Source organism: Oncorhynchus clarkii, chromosome 29, assembly GCF_045791955.1.
Source record: "Oncorhynchus clarkii lewisi isolate Uvic-CL-2024 chromosome 29, UVic_Ocla_1.0, whole genome shotgun sequence".
Classification (NCBI taxonomy): Eukaryota; Metazoa; Chordata; class Actinopteri; order Salmoniformes; family Salmonidae; genus Oncorhynchus; species Oncorhynchus clarkii.
In genome coordinates this window covers 25,022,064-25,043,013 of record NC_092175.1, presented here as the reverse complement: position 1 = coordinate 25,043,013, position 20,950 = coordinate 25,022,064, and the positions used below count along the sequence as shown (strand labels likewise).

Here is a 20,950-nt window from a genome sequence, read left to right as displayed (position 1 = left end):
CGCGGCTATGGAACTGTGACCTGTTCACCGGACGTGCTACCTTGTCCCAGACCTGCTGTTTTCGACTTTCTAGAGACAGCAGGAGCGGTAGAGATACTCTGAATGATCGGCTATGAAAAGCCAACTGACATTTGCTCCTGAGGTGCTGACCTGTTGCACCCTCTACAATCACTGTGATTATTATTATTTGACCCTGCTGGTCATTTATGAACATTTGAACATCTTGGCCATGTTCTGTTATAATCTCCACCCGGCACAGCCAGAAGAGGACTGGCCACCCCTCATAGCCTGGTTCCTCTCTAGGTTTCTCTCTACGTTTTTTTCCTAGCCACCATGCTTCTACACCTGCATTGCTTGTTGTTTGGGGTTTTAGGCTTGGTGTCTGTACAGCACTTTGTGATATCAGCTGATGTAAGAACGGCTTTGTAAATTAATTGATTGATTTATTATTTTGGAACTTTTATGAGTGTAATGTTTACTGTTCATTTTTATTGTTTATTTAGCTTTTGTTTATTATCTATTTCAGTTGCTTTGGCAATGTAAGCATATGTTTCCCATGTCAATAAAGACCTTACATTGAATTGAATTGAGAGAGAGAGAGAAAAAAAGAGAGAAAGAGAGCGAGAGAGAGAGAAGAGGTGATTGGTTAGACTGCTCAATGAAGACGGAAGAGGTGAGAGTGTAGAAACCTTTGCCACGGAGCATCAAAATCAAATGTGTCTGGAAGGTTATTCTCTGCATTTTAGGGGACCTTCTAACCGTGGAAGTATCTTGAATCTTTGCATATGCCTACCTGTTGAATGTTACAGCGGGCGAGGAAACTTTTTGGAGATACAACGCGTCTATCAATAATTTGTTAAAGAATTCAGCGCAGAATCCACCATCATTTATTTGCGGATACCATTCGATGTTTCAGTAAGGATCTGCAAATCAGTTGAAACTTGAAACAACATATTTGGCATCTGAGAATTAAACAATTAAACACCTGCCACTTGTACAGGCTGAAGACTAAAGAAATTACTGAAAGAAGACTTCAGACTGACGCACTAAATGGAAACACAACCTGCCTTTACTTGTAAAAGTGTATAACGCAGGTAAATTGGGTTAATTGTATTAAACCAACTTGTTTTTTTCCCTTGACAACTTTAAGAGACCGTTTATCTGTTTTGTGTGGGTATTGCTATTTAGTAATCGAAACGTCTAGACTTTAACCTGTTGAAGGACTGAAATGTGTGTCTTTACCTGTCTCAAATAATTTTGAAAGCCACTTCCTTTTGAGGAACTTTTTTTAGACAGACATTTGAAATTGCCACTTGCACATGCTCAGATGTGTCAGACATGACAAACAGGGTCCTGGGATATTTGTGTAAGAGACCTGTGGGTTGATCATATTCCGGTCCAATGTTTGTAGTTGACAACCATGCAAGCCTCATTAATTATTTATGCTCAAATTTAAAGTCCTTCAGCATCACTGGAGTCATGCGTGGTGACAGGACTTTACTCTTACCTTAGGATATCATATGGGCCTATATAAGTCATCTAAGTGCAACATTTCCCCTCCAAAAGTTATTGTATAATATAGCCTATTGTAAAATCGGTGCTAACATTGCTGTGAATAAGGGTTGTGTGGGTGATGGCAGTTCACTGTAGATTTAACAAACCATACCAATCATACCTTTTGATGCCATGTATATTGAGACTGTGATCAGTACTGAGTGAAAAGGGGTGAAAATAGGCAATAAATGTGATCTGCATTGGCCATGATGGAATTCCAGTCCATCTATGGGTAACTCTCCTCCAAACTGATGTGTGAGAATGTCATTGTTTCTCAGAGGATTTCTATGTTCATGGAAAACTATCCTCTTATTATTATATTATTACTCAGAAGATACCCATGTACCTTGGGGCTTATATCACCTCACCACATTTGGTATTATCCTCTTCACATGTGTTATTGAGAATGAGAGGCCTAATTAGTTATGGATAGAGCACGATGCCCCAGCAGGGGGATGTGAGTGCTTTGTTCTGTTCTTCACTAGGAATAACTAGTCCTCATCCCCTCTGCTCTGTCCCCAAACCACGGCTGGCACGATCAACCTGGATGAAGAGGAGTGTGGAATACAGCTGCTTATCCATCCACCACTGACCACCATGCAGAGAAAGACCCCTTTAGAATCCATTACGTCTACGTCTCGGGACACATGTATGCATGACCGTAGACTGATACGCACGCGCGCACAAACACACACACACACACACACACACACACACACACACACCTTCACAGAACATCTACAAATATTTGATGTTTCATTATGGTGGTTTCTGGCATCACTCAGAGGCGTGGAGTCTTTGTTACCTCGCTGAATATTGTAGCCAATGCCTTACCCCGAAAACACACATGTGATCGGCATAACCCTTCTCTTCCATGTCACAGGAATAGAATGAGAGTGAGAACATCTCTATCGCACCTATAGTGACAATGGATGAGTTGGAATATTTCCCACTTCAGTGCACATCTGGTTAGAGAGCGTCTGTTGTAAGAGTGTTCAGAGCTCACTCCCTAGTCAGAATCCAGGCGGGGTTATAGCTGGGTTATACAGCTAGGTAAATGGGTTAGTATTCTCTGGCGGCTACAAATCAATCGCTGCCCATTTACCTGATTAAATGTAGTAGTATTTCACCAGTAACCCTGTCCCTGCCGTCCCTGCTCTCCTGTCTGGTGAGAAATCAAAGACAGGCATTTCCCGTTGGTTAGGGTCTGTTATTTTTGCTGTACACACATTGCAGGAGCTTTGTGTTGTTAACGTCGTCCATGTGTTTGTAAGGCAACGCTGCTTAATTGGTGGCAGGAAGTGTAGGGAGGGAGACTATGCCTAGGTTACCACGGTTGAAGAGCTTTACCGATAAAGAGCATGTTTGTGTTACTGTCTTTCTGCAGGCCTACTCTGCTCTCTCTCTCTCTCTCTCTCTCTCTCTCTCTCTCTCTCTCTCTCTCTCTCTCTCTCTCTCTCTCTCTCTCTCTCTCTCTCTCCACAGAAACAGTCAGCCCTGTGTGTACAAATGAAATGAAATAAAATTGTATTAGTCACATGCAACAAATACTTATGAGCCCCAAACCAACAAGGCAGTTGAAAAAAAATACAGAGTCAATGTGCATTGGTTATTTGAGGTAGTATGTACATGTAGGTAGAGTTATTAAAGGGACAATACATAGATGACAACAGAGAGTAGCAGTGGTGTAAAAAAGGGGGGGGGGGGCACTGCAAATAGTCTGGGTAGCCATTTTACTAGATGTTCAGGAGTCTTATGGCTTGGGGGTAGAAGCTGTTTAGAAGCCTCTTGGACCTAGACTTGGCACTCCGGTACCGCTTGCTGTGCGGTAGCAGAGAGAACAGTCTATGACTAGGGTGGCAGGAGTCTTTGACAATTTTTTGGGCCTTCTTCTGACACACCAAACCCTTCTGACTGACTAGCCAAGCCTTTCATCCTCAGTCGTACCTCACCCACTTTCTGTAATGCAATTGAAGTAGAGGGACAACAGACGAACACACTCAAAATGACTATTACCGTAGTACTGGAGACTTACGGGTTATGTTGCTCAACTTACAAGACAGTCTATCGCATTCTGTTTATCGTCTTGACTTTGTGCAGAAGACTGCCATAGAGTTTTATGATGAGCATCACCAGATACGTAGCCTATCACCTATTTGCCAATTGTGTTACCCAAGTAAGTCTTGCTGCTGCTCGTATTCAGTAGCGCATTCAGGGAGCGGTCACTCTTGACCTTTTGATCTCTCACTCTCTCTTGTAACGACCATGAAGACATATAGAATATTGACTTGCTACACTTACCAGTTCTTATCAGTTAATAATACTTTTTAAAAATGTATTTCCATATGCATTCAATATTTTTTATTTCAATTTGAAATGCATTTGAATTGGTATGAAATCCTGTTCAGCTTGAGTGCAGCTCTGGGTGGATTTGTTTGTATGTTAATATGTTGCTGTGTACGTGGGATTTGGTGGGATCCTTGGTGGACTTGTTTGTATGTATGACATGTGCCCTTGGGATTTGGTGGGATCCTTGGTGGATTTGTTTGTATGTTGATATGTTGCTGTGTACTTGGGATTTGGTGGGATCCTTGGTGGACTTGTTTGTATGTATGACATGTGCCCATGGGATTTGGTGGGATCCTTGGTGGACTTGTTTGTATGTATGACATGTGCCCATGGGATTTGGTGAGCGGTGCTGTTCCCAGCCCTCTAAAATTAGCTCTTGCAGTCTAGCAGTGGCTGGAATTAACTTAGCGTAATAATCTGCCGTTAGGGGTGTGTGGTAAAGCGTTCTGGGAAGTCTGGGTGTTTGGATGGAGAGCTGAGTCGACTATTAGCCCATCCTCTGTTAAATCACTCCCTCACATGAGCTTGCCCCTCTGGAGAACATCGTACATGTGGGGGACTCCATAAAATCTCTAGCCCCATGTATCTCTAGCCCCATGTATCTCTAGCCCCATGTATCTCTAGCCCCATGTATCTCTAGCTCCATGTATCTCTAGCCCCATGTATCTCTAGCCCCATGTATCTCTAGCTCCATGTATCTCTAGCCCCATGTATCTCTAGCCCCATGTATCTCTAGCCCCATGTATCTCTAGCCCCATGTATCTCTAGCTCCATGTTCTCTAGCCCCATGTATCTCTAGCCCCATGTATCTCTAGCTCCATGTATCTCTAGCTCCATGTATCTCTAGCTCCATGTATCTCTAGCCCCATGTATCTATAGCCCCATGTATCTCTAGCCCCATGTATATCTAGCCCCATGTATCTCTAGCTCCATGTATCTCTAGCTCCATGTATCTCTAACCCCATGTATCTCTAGCCCCATGTATCTCTAGCTCCATGTATCTCTAGCTCCATGTATCTCTAGCTCCATGTATCTCTAGCCTTATGTATCTCTAGCCCCATGTAGCTCTAGCCCCATGTATCTCTAGCCCCATGTATCTCTAGCCCCATGTATCTCTAGCCCCATGTATCTCTAGCTCCATGTATCTCTAGCTCCATGTATCTCTAGCTCCATGTATCTCTAGCTCCATGTATCTCTAGCTCCATGTATCTCTAGCTCCATGTATCTCTAGCCCCATGTATCTCTAGTCCCATGTATCTCTAGCTCCATGTATCTCTAGCTCCATGTATCTCTAGCCCCATGTAACTCTAGCCCCATGTATCTCTAGCCCCTTGTATCTCTAGCCCCATGTATCTCTAGCCCCATGTATCTCTAGCCCCATGTATCTCTAGCCCCATGTATCTCTAGCTCCATGTATCTCTAGCCCCATGTATATCTAGCCCCATGTATCTCTAGCTCCATGTATCTCTAGCCCCATGTATCTCTAGCCCCATGTATCTCTAGCTCCATGTATCTCTAGCTCCATGTATCTCTAGCTCCATGTATCTCTAGCTCCATGTATCTCTAGCTCCATGTATCTCTAGCTCCATGTATCTCTAGCCCCATGTATCTCTAGCCCCATGTATCTCTAGCTCCATGTATCTCTAGCTCCATGTATCTCTAGCCCCATGTATCTCTAGCCCCATATATCTCTAGCCCCATGTATCTCTAGCCCCATGTATCTCTAGCCCCATGTATCTCTAGCTCCATGTATCTCTAGCCCCCTGTATCTCTAGCCCCATGTATCTCTAGCTCCATGTATCTCTAGCCCCATGTATCTCTAGCCCCATGTATCTCTAGCCCCATGTATCTCTAGCCCCATGTATCTCTAGCTCCATGTATCTCTAGCCCCATGTATCTCTAGCCCCATGTAGCTCTAGCCCCATGTATCTCTAGCCCCATGTATCTCTAGCCCCATGTATCTCTAGCCCCATGTATCTCTAGCCCCATGTATCTCTAGCTCCATGTATCTCTAGCTCCATGTTCTCTAGCTCCATGTATCTCTAGCCCCATGTATCTATAGCCCCATGTATCTCTAGCCCCATGTATCTCTAGCCCCATGTATCTCTAGCCCCATGTAGCTCTAGCCCCATGTATCTCTAGCCCCATGTATCTCTAGCCCCATGTATCTCTAGCCCCATGTATCTCTAGCCCCATGTATCTCTAGCTCCATGTATCTCTAGCTCCATGTTCTCTAGCTCCATGTATCTCTAGCCCCATGTATCTATAGCCCCATGTATCTCTAGCCCCATGTATCTCTAGCCCCATGTATCTCTAGCCCCATGTATCTCTAGCCCCATGTATCTCTAGCCCCATGTATCTCTAGCCCCATGTATCTCTAGCTCCATGTATCTCTAGCCCCATGTATCTCTAGCCCCATGTATCTCTAGCCCCATGTTTCTCTAGCTCCATGTATCTCTAGCTCCATGTATCTCTAGCTCCATGGATGGCACTCAGGTCTAATGGATAGATTATAATAGTAGAGGTAAGCTCTGACTTTTTGAGACATGTATTGATCCCCCCCCCCCCCCCCCCCCTCTGACTGGAAACCTTCATCATGGGTTTGACATAGTGGATCATAAAAACATGCTGAATATCTTCTTTGACCTGCTAGGAGTATTGCCAGCTTTATGACTGATGCACCACATGCAGTACAATGCTTCTGGCTGCTGTATGTGTCTCCTGCCACCCAGCTTATCTCCTTGACTGGTGACTGCAGTCCCTGACAGACCCGGCAAACTGAGTAAACAACACAGATTCTTACTCCAGCCGGTCAGGTGCTCTGCACAACTGACTCTCCATTTATTTATTGGGCATCCATGTTATGAGAACCATTTTGGGCTGGGAGGCTTTTGACAGGGTTGCTTGTTGGATATCCATTTGATCCATTGATGATATGGGGTGAATTCCAATCTTCAGAAAGCTACTGTATAAATGTAAACACATCTCCCATGTGTCTATAAGCTAGACACAACTGTCAGCTCTATCTCGCTCTCGCTCTCTCTCGTGCCTGCTGGTATGGCGATAGGTGACAGGTTGGAAGATTCAATATGTGACAAGTGTGTCTTTTTGCCAACAGGTAAATGATGCTGGAGGCTGTGTGACTGGCTACTATGGGACCGAAGAGGGGCTATTTCGTGGATGTCACCATGGTGACTGCACTCTGCCTGCTGTGTGAGTACTACTTATGCATTTCCTCTGTAATGAACTATCTGTCATTCACTCTCTACTCAGGTTGTAACAGCACTTTGTGTTGGCCTTCCTAGGTGTCAGCCATGGTCAGAAGCCGGAGGTGCGTGCCAAGGAAGGGGGTGTTGTGGAGATGGAGTGTAGACTGCCAGCCACGGACACGGGTGCGTCTGTGTCCCTGCACGTGGTGGAATGGGTGCGCCAGGGCTTCGAGATCCCAGTCCTGATCAAGTTTGGAGTGTATGCTCCTCGGGTGCATCCCAACTACGAGGGTAAGTCCGTCTTCATCCTATCAGGAGCTCAACTGGGATCTAATCTTACCTTAAGAGTCTTTAATTTCAGCCCGATATCAGGACTATCTCAGCACAGCCACTTGTCCATTTACACTCTCATGCCCCCTATCCTACATTCAAAGTATATCCAGACTTCATTCTACCTATATCCTACCTTAACAGTGACGTTAGTTCAAAACAGCTTCAGTCCTCCTAACTGCACCACACCCCATTGGTCTTTCCATCTATCGTCAGGATGCTTTGTTGGAGCTGGGGGTTTTGTGTTAGTTGTGTCTCTCAGATTGCATCATGGTCTATTGTCTCCATTCTGCCATAGGGTCTGTGGGGAAAAGGGATCTTCAATAGAGAAGAAATACCTTTTGTGACCGCTTCTGTCCTTGAAAGTCTCAGACAAAAGGTTAGACGTGGACAGAGGGAGAGCAAGTCTGGGTGTTTTTCATCCTCCTTTAGTTAGGATCGTCCTGTGTTCCAAAGGGATGGTGGGATTGAGATTTGACCTGTCGACCTCTCTGATCATTGGAATTTGTGCACGGGCGCAGATGCGTTCATGTTTGTGTGTTGGCTAGGGCTCAGAAAGGCCACTATACACCTGCTCAGCCAATTCCTATCACAGTGTTAGGCATCCAGATGACACACTGATACCAAACACGAGAATACGATAACGATACAGAAATGTACATGGTAATAAAGTCATTCAGCCGCCTGTGATGACAAGCCATAATGAGTAGGTACATACAGATGTATGATCTTAAATTGATCACCCTGTTGCAGGAGAACTTTACTGCAATGCAGAACATTTCAAACTTGTGGTGTATTTTAGGTTTTTAAAGGCTTCTAAAGTTTGGAATTTCCACTTAGAAATTTCAGACTTGATTTTCCCTTACAAAAAAATGTAGCAACCCCTACAAAAATGTACTTGAATTATAATCCACATAACATTTCACATTTCCTGTTGCTGCAGGAAAAATGGGTTCAAACGGGATTCTTTGGCTGTCCCTGTAGGATAATCATTTTTGGTTCCATGTAGAACTATTTTGGGTTCCATGTAGAACCCTCTGTGGAAAGGGTTCTACAGGGATCCCAAAAGGATTCTACCTGGAACTGAAGGAGTTCACCAGGAACCAAAAAGGGATCTTCTATGGGGACAGCCGAAGAACCCTTTTAGGTTCTAGATAGCACCTTTTTTTCTTAGAGTGTACATCTGTACATGGCAGAGGGAGTGAGGATTCACCTCATGTCAATAAAAGACACTAGCCTTTTTTCTCTATCCTTGAAGAAGAACCTCCATTTGTTCAGTGATGCCATTTGTAACTGATTGCAGTTTTGCACTAAACGTGAAGCTTACTAGGGCTATACAGGCCACTAACAAAGACAACTACCCACAACTAAGGCGGTAAAACAGGCTGCCTAAGTATGATTCCCAATCAGAGACAACGATAGACAGCTGCCTCTGATTGGGAACCACACACAGAAATACAAAATATAGAATGCCCACCCCACATCACACCCTGACCTAACCAAATAGAGAAATAAAATGGCTCTCTAAGGTCAGGAGGCTCCGGACTGGGGGTCGTCGCTGGAGGCTCCAGACAGGAGACCGTTACTGGAGGCTCCGGACAGGAGACCGTCGCTGCAGGCTCCGGACCGCGGATCAATACTGGAGGCTTCGTGCCATGAATCATCACTGGAGGCTTCGTGCCATGGATCCTCACTGCAGGCTCCGGGCCATGGATCATCACTGGAGGCTTCGGGACATGGATCATCACTGGAGGCTTCGTGCCATGGATCATCACTGGAGGCTTCGTGCCATGGATCATCACTGGAGGCTCCGTGCCATGGATGATCACTGGAGGCTTCGTGCCATGGATCATCAGTGGAGGCTTCGTGCCATGGACAATCACTGGAGGCTTCGTGCCATGGATTATCACTGGAGTGAGGAGACGTATAGGCAGCCTGGTGCGTGGAGCTGCCACAGGGCTTACCAGGCTGGGGAGACATACAGGAGGCCTGGTTCTGGGAGCAGGCACAGGACTCAGCAGGCTGGGGAGACATACAGGAGGCCTGGTTCTGGGAGCAGGCAAAGGACTCACCAGGCTGGGGAGACATACTGGAGGCTTTGTTCTTGGAGCAGGCACCGGATATACTGGGCCGCGGAGGCGCACTGGAGGTCTCGAGTGTAGAGCCTGCCCAACCCGTCCTGGCTGGATGGTTACCTTCGCCCGGCAAATATGGGGTGCTGGCACAGAACGCACTGGGCTGTGGAGACACAGTGCGCAGAGCCGGCGCAGGATATCCTTTTTGGAGTGGCCTCCCGGTCTTACGTGCCAGCCGTGACCCTGTGTAATCCCGGGCCCTTTTTCTCGCTGCCTCCGCCTTCCACCTGCTCCCACGGCAGGCGATCCTTTCCCACCAGGATCTCCTCCCACGTCCAGGATCCTTTTCCATTCAGGATGTCCTCCCATGTCCATTCCTCCAGAAAACGCTGCTCCTCCCGGCCCACACCGCCTGGTCCGTTTGTGGTGAGTAGTTCTGTCACGAACGTCGTCAGGGAAATGACCGGACCAAGGTGCAGCGTGGTGAGCGTTTTCTGGGGATCTTCTATGGGGACAGCCGAAGAACCCTGTTAGGTTCTAGATAGCACCTTTTTTTCTTAGAGTGTACATCTGTACATGGCAGGGGGAGTGAGGATTCACCTCATGTCAATAAAAGACACTAGCCTTTTTTCTCTACCCTTGAAGAAGAACCTCCATTTGTTCAGTGATGCCATTTATGGCTGATTGCAGTTTTGCACTAAATTGTATCTTCACATGCCACGAACGTCGTCAGGCAAATGACCAGACCAAGGTGCAGCGTGGTGAGCGTACATTTTTCTTTATTAAGAATGTCGCCAACAAAACAAGAAACACCAAAAACGAACGTGAAGCTTACTAGGGCTATACAGGCCACTAACAAAGACAGCTACCCACAACTGAGGTGGCAAAACAGGCTGCCTAAGTATGATTCCCAATCAGAGACAACGATAGACAGCTGCCTCTGATTGGGAACTACACTCGGCCAAACACACAGAAATACAAAACATAGAATGCCCACCCCACATCACACCCTGACCTAACCAAATAGAGAAATAAAACATCTCTCTAAGGTCAGGTCGTGACATCACAAGGACACAAACTATATGCGGACAAGGACAGGGACAACAACATACGTTTGACAATAGTGGAGGAAGGGCAATAGTATTCTACCTATTTTCTAAACAGCATCACCTGATTCTGTCACGTGAAAAAACCATCTGATGCCATGGAAAGCTTGACTCTCAGGACTGTGTCAGTTAGACTCAATGTCCACCTGTCATATCAAACACTTTAGCTCCGTATACTACTGTATGTTACTCACCTGTTAGCTCAATCTATATTTAATCATTTGCTAAACATGCTACATGCTTCATGAATTCAAAATGACTATGCTGGTATTAAGTAGTGATGGGGGGAAAATCGATACAGTTACATATTGCAATATTATTTTTAAACGATGCCTTTATATTGATATTTGACTCCCAAGTATTGATTTGTAGGTGGTGTTAGCTAGAGCTAGTCGGCTGTACCTGCACCAAAACTCAAGTCTTGATTTGTAGGTAGTATTAGCTAGAGATAGTTGGCTGTACCTGCCCTAAAACTCCTGTATTTTTCATCCTATAGCTTGTTTTCCATCTTCTTTTTGAATAGTGAGCCAAAATGTTTTCAGCACTTTTATTTCCATGACTGATCAAATCTCGTTTTCTCATGGCTTTCGCTTGTTTGTGATGAATGTGTGCGTGCGTTAAAGTACCAAATGCTGCCCGCGGCCAGTGACGGACTTCTACGTCACACTGATTGAGTTCGAATAACATACTGGAAGCTTCTTAAGGAGGGTGGTGCTTGGAACCATTGTTCATCCTCTGTCAGCCATGGTTACCTGCAAGAAAACACATGCCGTGATCATTGCTTTGCACAAAAAGGGCTTCACAGGCAAGGATATTACTGCCAGTAAGATTACACATAAATCAACCATTTATTGGATCATTAAGAACTTCAAGGAGAGCAGTTCAATTGTTGTGAAGAAGGTTTCAGGGCGCCCAAGAAAGTCCAGCAAGCGCTAGGACCGTCTCCTGAAGTTGATTCAGCTGTGGGATCGGCGCATCACCAGTACAGAGCTTGCCCAGGAATGGCAGCAGGCAGGTGTGAGTGCATCTGCATGCATAGTGAGGCGAAGACTTTTGGAGGATGGCCTGGTGTCAAGAAGGGCAGCAAAGAAGCCACTTCTCTCCAGGAAAAACATCAGGGATAGACTGATAGTCTGCAAAAGGTACAGGGATTGGACTGCTGAGGACTGGGGTCAAGTCATTTTCTCTGATGAATCCCCTTTCCAATTGTTTGGGGCATCCGGAAAAAAGCTTGTCCGGAGAAGACAAGGTGAGCGCTACCATCAGTCCTGTGTCATGCCAACAGTAAAGCATCCTGAGACCATTCATGTGTGGGGTTGCTTCTCAGCCAAGGGAGTGGGCTCACTGACAATTTTGCCTAAGAACACAGCCATGAATAAAGAATGGTACCTACACATCCTCTGAGAGCAACTTCTCCCAACCATCCAGGAACAGTTTGGTGATGAACAATGCCTTTTCCAGCATGATGGAGCACTTTGCCATAAGGCAAAAGTGATAACTAAGTGGCTTGGGGAACAAAACATCGATATTTTGGGACCATGGCCAGGAAACTCCCCAGACCTTAATCCCATTGAGAACTTGTGGTCAATCCTCAAGAGGCAGGTGGACAAGAGGCAGGTGGACAAAATTCTGACAAACTCCAAGCATTGATTATGCAAGAATGGGCTGCCATCAGTCAGGATGTGGCCCAGAAGTTACAATTTTTTACAATCCCTTTGGCACTAATTTCAGAATCTTGTGGTCATTTTTCAAAACTAGACACAAAACTCAAAACGGCCATCACTTGTAACACAGGCTGTCCAATGTTCAAAACATTGCATTGTGCATTCATATCTTTAAAGAAACCTTGCACTTGCAGAATCATTGGTTCAAATAACTAATTTATCACAAAATACCATAGGAACATTCATTTAGATCTCCCACACACAAGAGCCCTATAGTTTCACTGTGTAGTTGTTTGTTCAATCATTAAATATTGCAGTACAAAATATGTGATTCATGTTTCATTATGGTACTACACGTAAATACATCACTGTAAAAGGACTAGTAGAGAGAATACTACAGACACAGTGGAATCATTGAACAAAATCTGAAATGTATTGATGAAATACAATAAAATCACTCATAGGTTTCTTTGAATCAAAGCAACAATAATTAGCTAAAAAAGAAAGAAAAAACTACAATAAAACATCAACTGCAGTGTTCCTAACCTGGCTTACTGTAAAACATCAACTGCAGTGTTCCTAACCTGGCTTACTGTAAAAAGCAAAACAAAGGATTGGTTCATTTACTTCTATATTTCCCTCAAGTCTGTCTTGTGGATTTGGCCATAGGTTCTCATCCACATCACAATGGATGTTTTCATTAGCCAAACATCTTGGGAAGAATCTTCGGGCATGGCGAATCCAGGCCTGACACTGGTCTGCCGTGATGTCATTGCATGGTGAATCCAGGCCTGACACTGGTCTGCCGTGATGTCATTGCATGGCGAATCCAGGCCTGACACTGGTCTGCCGTGATGTCATTGCATGGTGAATCCAGGCCTGACACTGGTCTGCCGTGATGTCATTGCATGGTGAATCCAGGCCTGACACTGGTCTGCCGTGATGTCATTGCATGGTGAATCCAGGCCTGACACTGGTCTGCCGTGATGTCATTGCATGGTGAATCCAGGCCTGACACTGGTCTGCCGTGATGTCATTGCATGGTGAATCCAGGCCTGACACTGGTCTGCCGTGATGTCATTGTATGGTGAATCCAGGCCTGACACTGGTCTGCCGTGATGTCATTGTATGGTGAATCCAGGCCTGACACTGGTCTGCCGTGATGTCATTGCATGGTGAATACAGGCCTGACACTGGTCTGCTGTGATGTCATTGCATGGTGAATACAGGCCTGACACTGGTCTGCTGTGATGTCATTGCATGGTGAATACAGGCCTGACACTGGTCTGCCGTGATGTCATTGCATGGTGAATACAGGCCTGACACTGGTCTGCTGTGATGTCATTGCATGGTGAATACAGGCCTGACACTGGTCTGCCGTGATGTCATTGCATGGTGAATACAGGCCTGACACTGGTCTGCTGTGATGTCATTGCATGGTGAATACAGGCCTGACACTGGTCTGCCGTGATGTCATTGCATGGTGAATACAGGCCTGGCACTGGTCTGCCGTGATGTCATTGTATGGTGAATCCAGGCCTGACACTGGTCTGCTGTGATGTCATTGCATGGTGAATCCAGGCCTGACACTGGTCTGCCGTGATGTCATTGCATGGTGAATCCAGGCCTGACACTGGTCTGCCATGATGTCATTGCATGGTGAATCCAGGCCTGACACTGGTCTGCCGTGATGTCATTGCATGGTGAATACAGGCCTGACACTGGTCTGCTGTGATGTCATTGCAGGCGTCATCCATGGCCTGGAGAAGGGTGACTTGTTCGTGATGGCGCCTATCATATACCCTCCACCTCAATGTGGAGAAAAATTCCTCAATCGGGTTTTAGGAAAGGAGAGTATGGGGGTAAGTACAGGGTGGCAAATTGTGGATGGGCCTGAAACCATGCTTGCACCATTTGAGAATGGTGGAACCTGACGTTATCCCACACAATGCCATCAGCTTTACAGACCTGATTTAGCCCATCAAGGAAGGTTACATTCGAACAGCGAATCAAGTGGCTGCCTGCAACTCAACATAGAGAGTTTAATAGAGTAGAGAGCTTTAGTTGTTGTTCGACCTAACATTAGAACTGGCAAGATGCGTAATCTAAGCAACTTTGACCATGGTATGATTGTTGATGCCACACATGGTGATTCCAGCATCTCAGAAACAGCTGCCTTCCTGGGATTTTTACGCACTACAGTCTCTAGAGTTTACAGAGAATGGTGCGATAAACAAAACACATTCAGTGAGCGGCAGTTCTGTGGGCAAAAACACCTTGTTAATGAGAGAGGTCAGAGGAGAATGTCCAGACTCATTCAAGCTAACAGAAAGGCCACAAATTCTCAAATAACATCTGTTTAAAACAGTGGTGTGCAGAAGGGCATTCCTTAACGTACAACACAGTGAATAATTCAGGCTGTTGTGGAGGCAAAAGGTGGTCCTACCCAGTACTAGATTTGTGTACCTAATAAAGTGGCCGATGAGTGTACAGTAATGTCAAATCTGAAAACATGGTCTGGAAAAGTGGTACATGGGACCATAGAAACCATGTCTGATAAAGAATGATGATGAAATATTACATCCATAGATAATGTAGTCCAATTGGTTCATGTTCCACTGTAATGGTGTCAATGGATCTCGTTATCCTGAAACTTTCATGATCTAAACATGGAATATTGTTTTTCAGTTTCCAGAAAACTATGCATTAAGAGTAATGCAACAGTTACTTATCCTTTTGAGCAGTTGTATCAATTGATAGTTAGATCATTGTAATGAAATGAATAGACAGTCATCTCAGATGTAATGTGTGAATTGCATTTTGAAATGGTAATACTTTGATGTTAAGTTGTGTCATTTTGAACAGGTGATTTTAGTTCAATGAACAAATGATCTTAGCTTTATGTGTATTGTATCCAAGCAATTGTAGAAAGTTAGAGTTTTGAAAAATTTGCATTTTGATCATTGGTTGTGAGTTTTGTGTCTAGAGTTTTGAAACATGACATCAAGGTTCCGAAATTTGTGCCAAAGTGATTGTAAAAAAATTGTAATTGACAGCATGCCAGGGCGGATTGCAGAAGTCTTGAAAAAGAAGGGTCAACACTGCAAATAATGGCTCTTTGCATCAACTTCATGTAATTGTCAATAAAAGCCTTTGACACTTATGAAATGCTTGTAATTATACTTCAGTATTCCATAGTAACATCTGACAAAAATATCTAAAGACACTGAAGCAGCAAACTTTCCCCCTCTCCCTATTATATCTTTCTCTCCCTGTTTTTTCTCTCCCTCTCTCTCCCTATTATCTCTCCCTCTCTCTCTCTCCCTATTTCTCTCTTGCCTCTCTCTCTTTCTCTCTTGCCTCTGCCTCTCTCTCTCTCCCTCTCTCTCTCCTTCTCTCTTGCTCCCTATTATCTCTCTATCCCTATTATCTCCCACTCTCTCTCCCTATTATCTCTCTCTATTATCTCTCTCCCTCTCTTTCCCTATTATCTCCCTCTCTTTATTATCTCTCTCCCTCTCTCCCTATTATCTCTCACCCTCTCTCTCTCTCTCTATTATCTCTCTTCCTTTCTCTCTCACAATTATCGCTCTCCCTATTATCTCTCTCCCGCTCGCTCTCTCCCTAATATCTCTCAATCTGTCTCTCTATCTCTTTCAATCTCCATATTATCTCTCTCCCTCTCTCTCTTAGTATTATCTCTCTCTCTCCCTATTGTCTCTCCCTCTCTCTCTCTCTCACCCCCTATTATCTCTCTCCCTCTCTCCTTATTATCTCTCCCTCTCTCTCTTCCTATTATCTCTCCCTCTCTTCCCCTCTCTCTCTTCCTATAATCTCTTTGCCACTCTCTCTCTATATTATCTCTCCCTATTATCTCTCTGTCACGCCCTGACCTTAGTTATCTTTGTTTTCTTTATTATTTTGGTTAGGTCAGGGTGTGACAAGGGTGGTTGGTTTAGTTTTTATATTGTCTGTGTGTTTTTGTCCTGTCTAGGTTATTTTGTATATCTATGTGGTGTTAGTATGTATAGGTCTAGGTCTATCGTGGCCTGAATTGTTTCCCAATCAAGGGCAGCTGTTTATCGTCTCTGATTGGGGATCCTATTTAGGTTGCCATTTTCCATTTGGGTTTTGTGGGTTATTGTCTATGTGTAGTTGCCTGACAGCACTCGTGTCTTATAGCGTCACGTTCGTTTCATTGTTTTGTTATTTTGTTTAGTGTTCATCGTGTAAATAAAGAAGAATGTATTCTTATCACTCTGTGCCTTGTTCTCCTCGTTATGATGAATGTGACACTCTCTCGCTCACTCCCTGTTATCTCTCTCCCCCTCTCCCTATTATCTCTTTCCCTCTCCCTCTCTCCCTATTATCTCTCTCCCTCTCTCTCTCCATATTATGTCTTTCCCTCTCGCCCTCTCCCTATTATTTCCCTGCCTCTCTCTCCCTATTTTCTCCCTATTTTCTCTCTCCCTCGCTCTCTCTCTCCTTATTAGCTCTCCCTCTCTCTTTCCCTATCATATCTCTCCCTCAATCTTGTAATATTATCTCTCTCCCTCTCTCGCTCTCTCTCCCTATTATCTCTCTCCCTCTTATCACTCTCTCCCTCCCTACATCTTTCCATGTTATCTCTCTCCCTCTCCCTATTATCTCTCTCCCTCTCCTTCTCTCTTGCTCCCTATTATCTCTCTATCTCTATCCCTATTATCTCCCACTCTATCTTTCTCTATTATCTATTTTCTTATTATTGCTCTCTCCCTATTATCTCTCTCCCTTCTCTCTCTTCCTATTATCTGTCTCTCTCTTTCCTTATTATCTCTTTCCTATCTCTCTCTCTCCCTATTATCTCCCTCCCTATTATCTCTCCCCCTCTCTCTACTATCTCTCCCTCACTCTCTCTCTCTCTCTCTCTCTCTCCCTATTATCTCTCTCCCGCTCTCCCTATTATCTCTCTCCCTCACTCTCTCCCTATTATTCCTCTCTCGCTCTACCTAGTATCTCTCCCACTCTCTCTCTCTCCATATTATCCCTCTCTCCCTATTATCTTTCTCCCTCTTGCTCTCTCCATATTATGTCTTTCCCTCTTGCTCTCTCCCTATTATCTCCCTTCATCTCTCTCTCCCTCCCTCTCTCTCCTTATTTGCTGTCCCTCTCTCTCCCTATTATCTCTCTCCCTCAATCTCTTAATATTATCTCTCTCCCCCTCTCTCCCTATTATCTCCGTACCTCTCTCTCGCCCTGTTATCTTTCTCTCTCTCTATCATCTCTCTCCCTATTATCTCTCTCTCTCCCTCTCTCCCTAATATCTCTCCCTCTCTCTCTCCCTATTATATCTCTCCCCCCTCCCCTATTATATATCCCCCTCTCTCCCTATTATCTCTCTCCCCCATCCCCTATTATATATCCCCCTCTCACCCCTATTAGCTCCCTCCTCTCTCTCTCCCTCTTTCTCACTCTCTATCATCTCTCCCCCTCTCTCTCCCTATTTTCTCTCTCACTCCCTATTATCTCTCTCCCTATTATCTCTTTCTCCCAGTTTTCTCTCTCCCTCTCTCTCTTCCTATTATCTCTCCCTATATGCCAAGTATCTCTCTACCTCTCTCTATCCCTATTATCTTACTCCCTCTCTGCTTCTTTTATCTCTCTCTGTCTGTCTCCTTCTCTATCTCCCTATTACCCCCCATCCTCTCTATCACTCCCTATTATCTTTCTCTCTCCCTTTCTCTCCTTATTTACTCTCTCCCTCTCTCTCCCTCCCTAATTATCTCTCTCTCCCTATTATCTCTCTCTCTCGCGCTATTATCTCTCTCCCTCTCTCCCTCCCTATTATCTCTCCCTATCTCTCTCACCCTATTACCCCTCTCTCCCCCTCTCTCCATATTATCTCTCTCCCTTTCTCTCCCTATTATCTCTCCCTATTATCGCTCTCACTTCCTATTATCTCCCCCTCTATCTCTCCCTTTTATCTCTTCCCCCTCTCTCTCCCTATTATCTCACTCACTTCCTATTATCTCTCTCCCCCTCTCTCTATTATCTCTCTCCCTATTATCTCTCTATCTCACTATTATCGCTCTCCCTCTCTCTCGCTCTCTCTCTATTATCTCTCCCTTTCTCTCTCTCCCCCTCTATCTCTCCCTATTGTCTCTCTCCCTATTATCTCTCTCCCTTTCTCTCCATATTATCTCTCTCTCTCCCTATTATCTCTCTCTCTCCCTATTATCTCTCTCACTCTATTATCTCTCTACCGCTCTCCCTATTATCTCTCTCTCCCCCTCTCTCTCTCTTATCTCTCTCCCTTTTATCTCCCTCTCTCTCCAAACGATCTCTTTCCTTATTATCTCCCTCTCTCTCTTGCTCTCCCTACTATCTCTCCCCCTTCATCTCCCTATTATATCCCCCTTCTCACTCCTTACTTATTTTCTCTCTCTCTTTTATCTCTCTTCCCCTCTCTCTCTCCCTGTTATCTCTGTCACCTCCTATTATCTCCCTATCTCCCTATTATCTCTCACACTTCCTATTATCTCTCCCTATTATCTCTCCCTCTCCCTATTAACTCTATCCTTCTCTCTCCCTACTATCTCTGTCCCCCTCTCTCTCCCTATTATCTCTCTCCCCCTCGCTCTCTTCCTATTATCTCTTTCACTTCCTGCTTTCTATCTCCCTCTCTCTCTTCCTATGTCACACCCTGACCATAGTTTGCTTTGTATGTTTCTATATTTTGGTTGGTCAGGGTGTGAGCTGGGTGGGCATTCTATGTTACATGTCTAGTTTGTCTAGTTCTATGTTTGGCCTGATATGGTTCTCAATCAGAGGCAGGTGTTCGTCATTGTCTCTGATTGGGAACCATATTTAGGTAGCCTGTTTGATGTTGGGTTTTGTGGGTGATTGTCCTTAGTGTCCTTATGTCCTTTTTCTGTCGTGTGTATGTGCACCAGTATTAGGCTGTTTCGGTTTTCGTTATGTATATTGTTTTGTAGTGTTTGTATTTAGATTTGCATTGCTTCAGTTTAAATAAACATGGATCGCAATCTACACGCCGCATTTTGGTCCGACTCTCCTTCACATAAAGAAAACCGTGACATCCTATTATCTCTCTCTCTCTCTATTATGTCTTTCCATCTCTCTCTCTCTCTCTGTATTATCGCCCTCACTCTCTCTCTCTCGCTATTATCGCCCTCACTCTCTCTCTCTCGCTATTATCTCTCTCACTTCCTATTGACTCTCTCCCTCCCTCTCCCCCACTCTCTCTCCCTATTTTCTCTCTCATTTCCTATTATCTCTCTCTCTCTCCCTATTATCTCTCTCCCTATTATGTCTCTCTCTCTCTCCCTATTATCTATCTCCCTATTTCTCTCCCTATTATCTATCTCCCTCTCTATCTCCCTACTATCTCTCTCCCTCCCTATTATGTCTCTCTCTCTCCCTATTATCTATCTCCCTATCTCTCTCCCTATTATCTATCTCCCTCTCTCTCTCCCTATTATATATCTCCCTCTCTCTCTCCCTACTATCTCTCTCCCTCCCTATTATGTCTCTCTCTCTCCCTATTATCTATCTCCCTCTCTCTCTCCCTACTATCTCTCTCCCTCCCTATTAGCTCTCTCACTCTTTCTATAGGTTTTTGTTTTTCATGTGCACCTTTTTAAACAGTGATAGGCTATCAGGCCTCCTCTGTTGATCCACCCTCCCCTTCCCTCTCCTCGCTCTACATGATTTATATATTTTTTATTTTACCTTTATTTAACAAGGCAAGTCAGTTAAGAACAAATTCTTATTTACAATGACGGACTACCAAAAGGCAAAAGGCTTCCTGTGGGGACGGGGGCTGGGTTTAAAAATAAAAATATATGACAAAACACACATCACTGATGGTGCCTGTCAGGTCTCCACAGAAACTATATTTAAATCCAAACCTCTGCTAAGCTTCTATGTTAAGCATTGCTATTATACTGTGCCCTGGCTGGAATTATTGGTTGTTTATAGAGCAAAGCAAAGGTCAGAGGTTAAGGTATTGAAGCGAACCAGTCCCTGGTGTGTTTTTGTATGTTAGCATGTGAATGTGTATTTTGCTCTGACCCCAACCCCCATGTGGATTTAGTCCCCATTCCATTTAGAAAAGTAAACAAGATGTGACGTCATATGCGGTTCCTCACCTGTTATCACAGCCACCATCCCTTTAACTAGCTTCCTGATCCCCACTGTGGGCATAGAAACAGTCCCTCCCTGTCACTAGGGACAAGGACAGTGGTTAATGATTAGCTCAACACACTTCAATGACTCAATGTCACAAACACATTAGTGTGAGGCAGGCTCGCGTTCTTGTAATGTCTTGTATGTGTGTGTGTGGTAGGTGTATGTGTCTATGGATGAGAGGGAGGCAATTGGCAAACAAACAATGTGTATTTTCTCAAGTTTCAAGTGTTATTATTCGTAGTAAATGTTTCATTTGTTTCCTAAATGCTTCACTGTCTGTAAAGGAGAGGCTAATAACGCTGATAAACTGCAGTGTTTCAGTTATTTATGGTGAAAATGGCTTTATAGAATAACAAAAGAAATGACAAGCTAAGAGATAACGAGTGAGGGAGAGATGAGAGAGAGAGAGAGAGAGAGAGAGAGAGAGAGAGAGAGAGAGAGAAAGAGAGAGAGAGAAAAGCCACAGGGAGGGG

General features: G+C 44.6%; 1 protein-coding gene across 2 annotated transcripts in view; it reads left to right on the top strand.

The window, feature by feature from the left end:
• The first annotated feature begins 704 nt into the window (after positions 1 to 704).
• Positions 705 to 20,950, top strand: part of LOC139388595 (protein turtle homolog A-like) — a 42,807-nt gene continuing 22,561 nt past the window's right edge. For both annotated transcript variants that reach the window (XR_011629301.1, XM_071135350.1), the window contains exons 1-3: positions 705 to 1,094; positions 7,022 to 7,116; positions 7,209 to 7,403. Coding sequence is in view for 1 of the 2 variants with exons in the window: in XM_071135350.1 (XP_070991451.1) it covers positions 7,056 to 7,116; positions 7,209 to 7,403 (256 nt within the window). In the remaining variant the exon portion in view is untranslated. The remainder of the gene's footprint in view (positions 1,095 to 7,021; positions 7,117 to 7,208; positions 7,404 to 20,950) is intronic.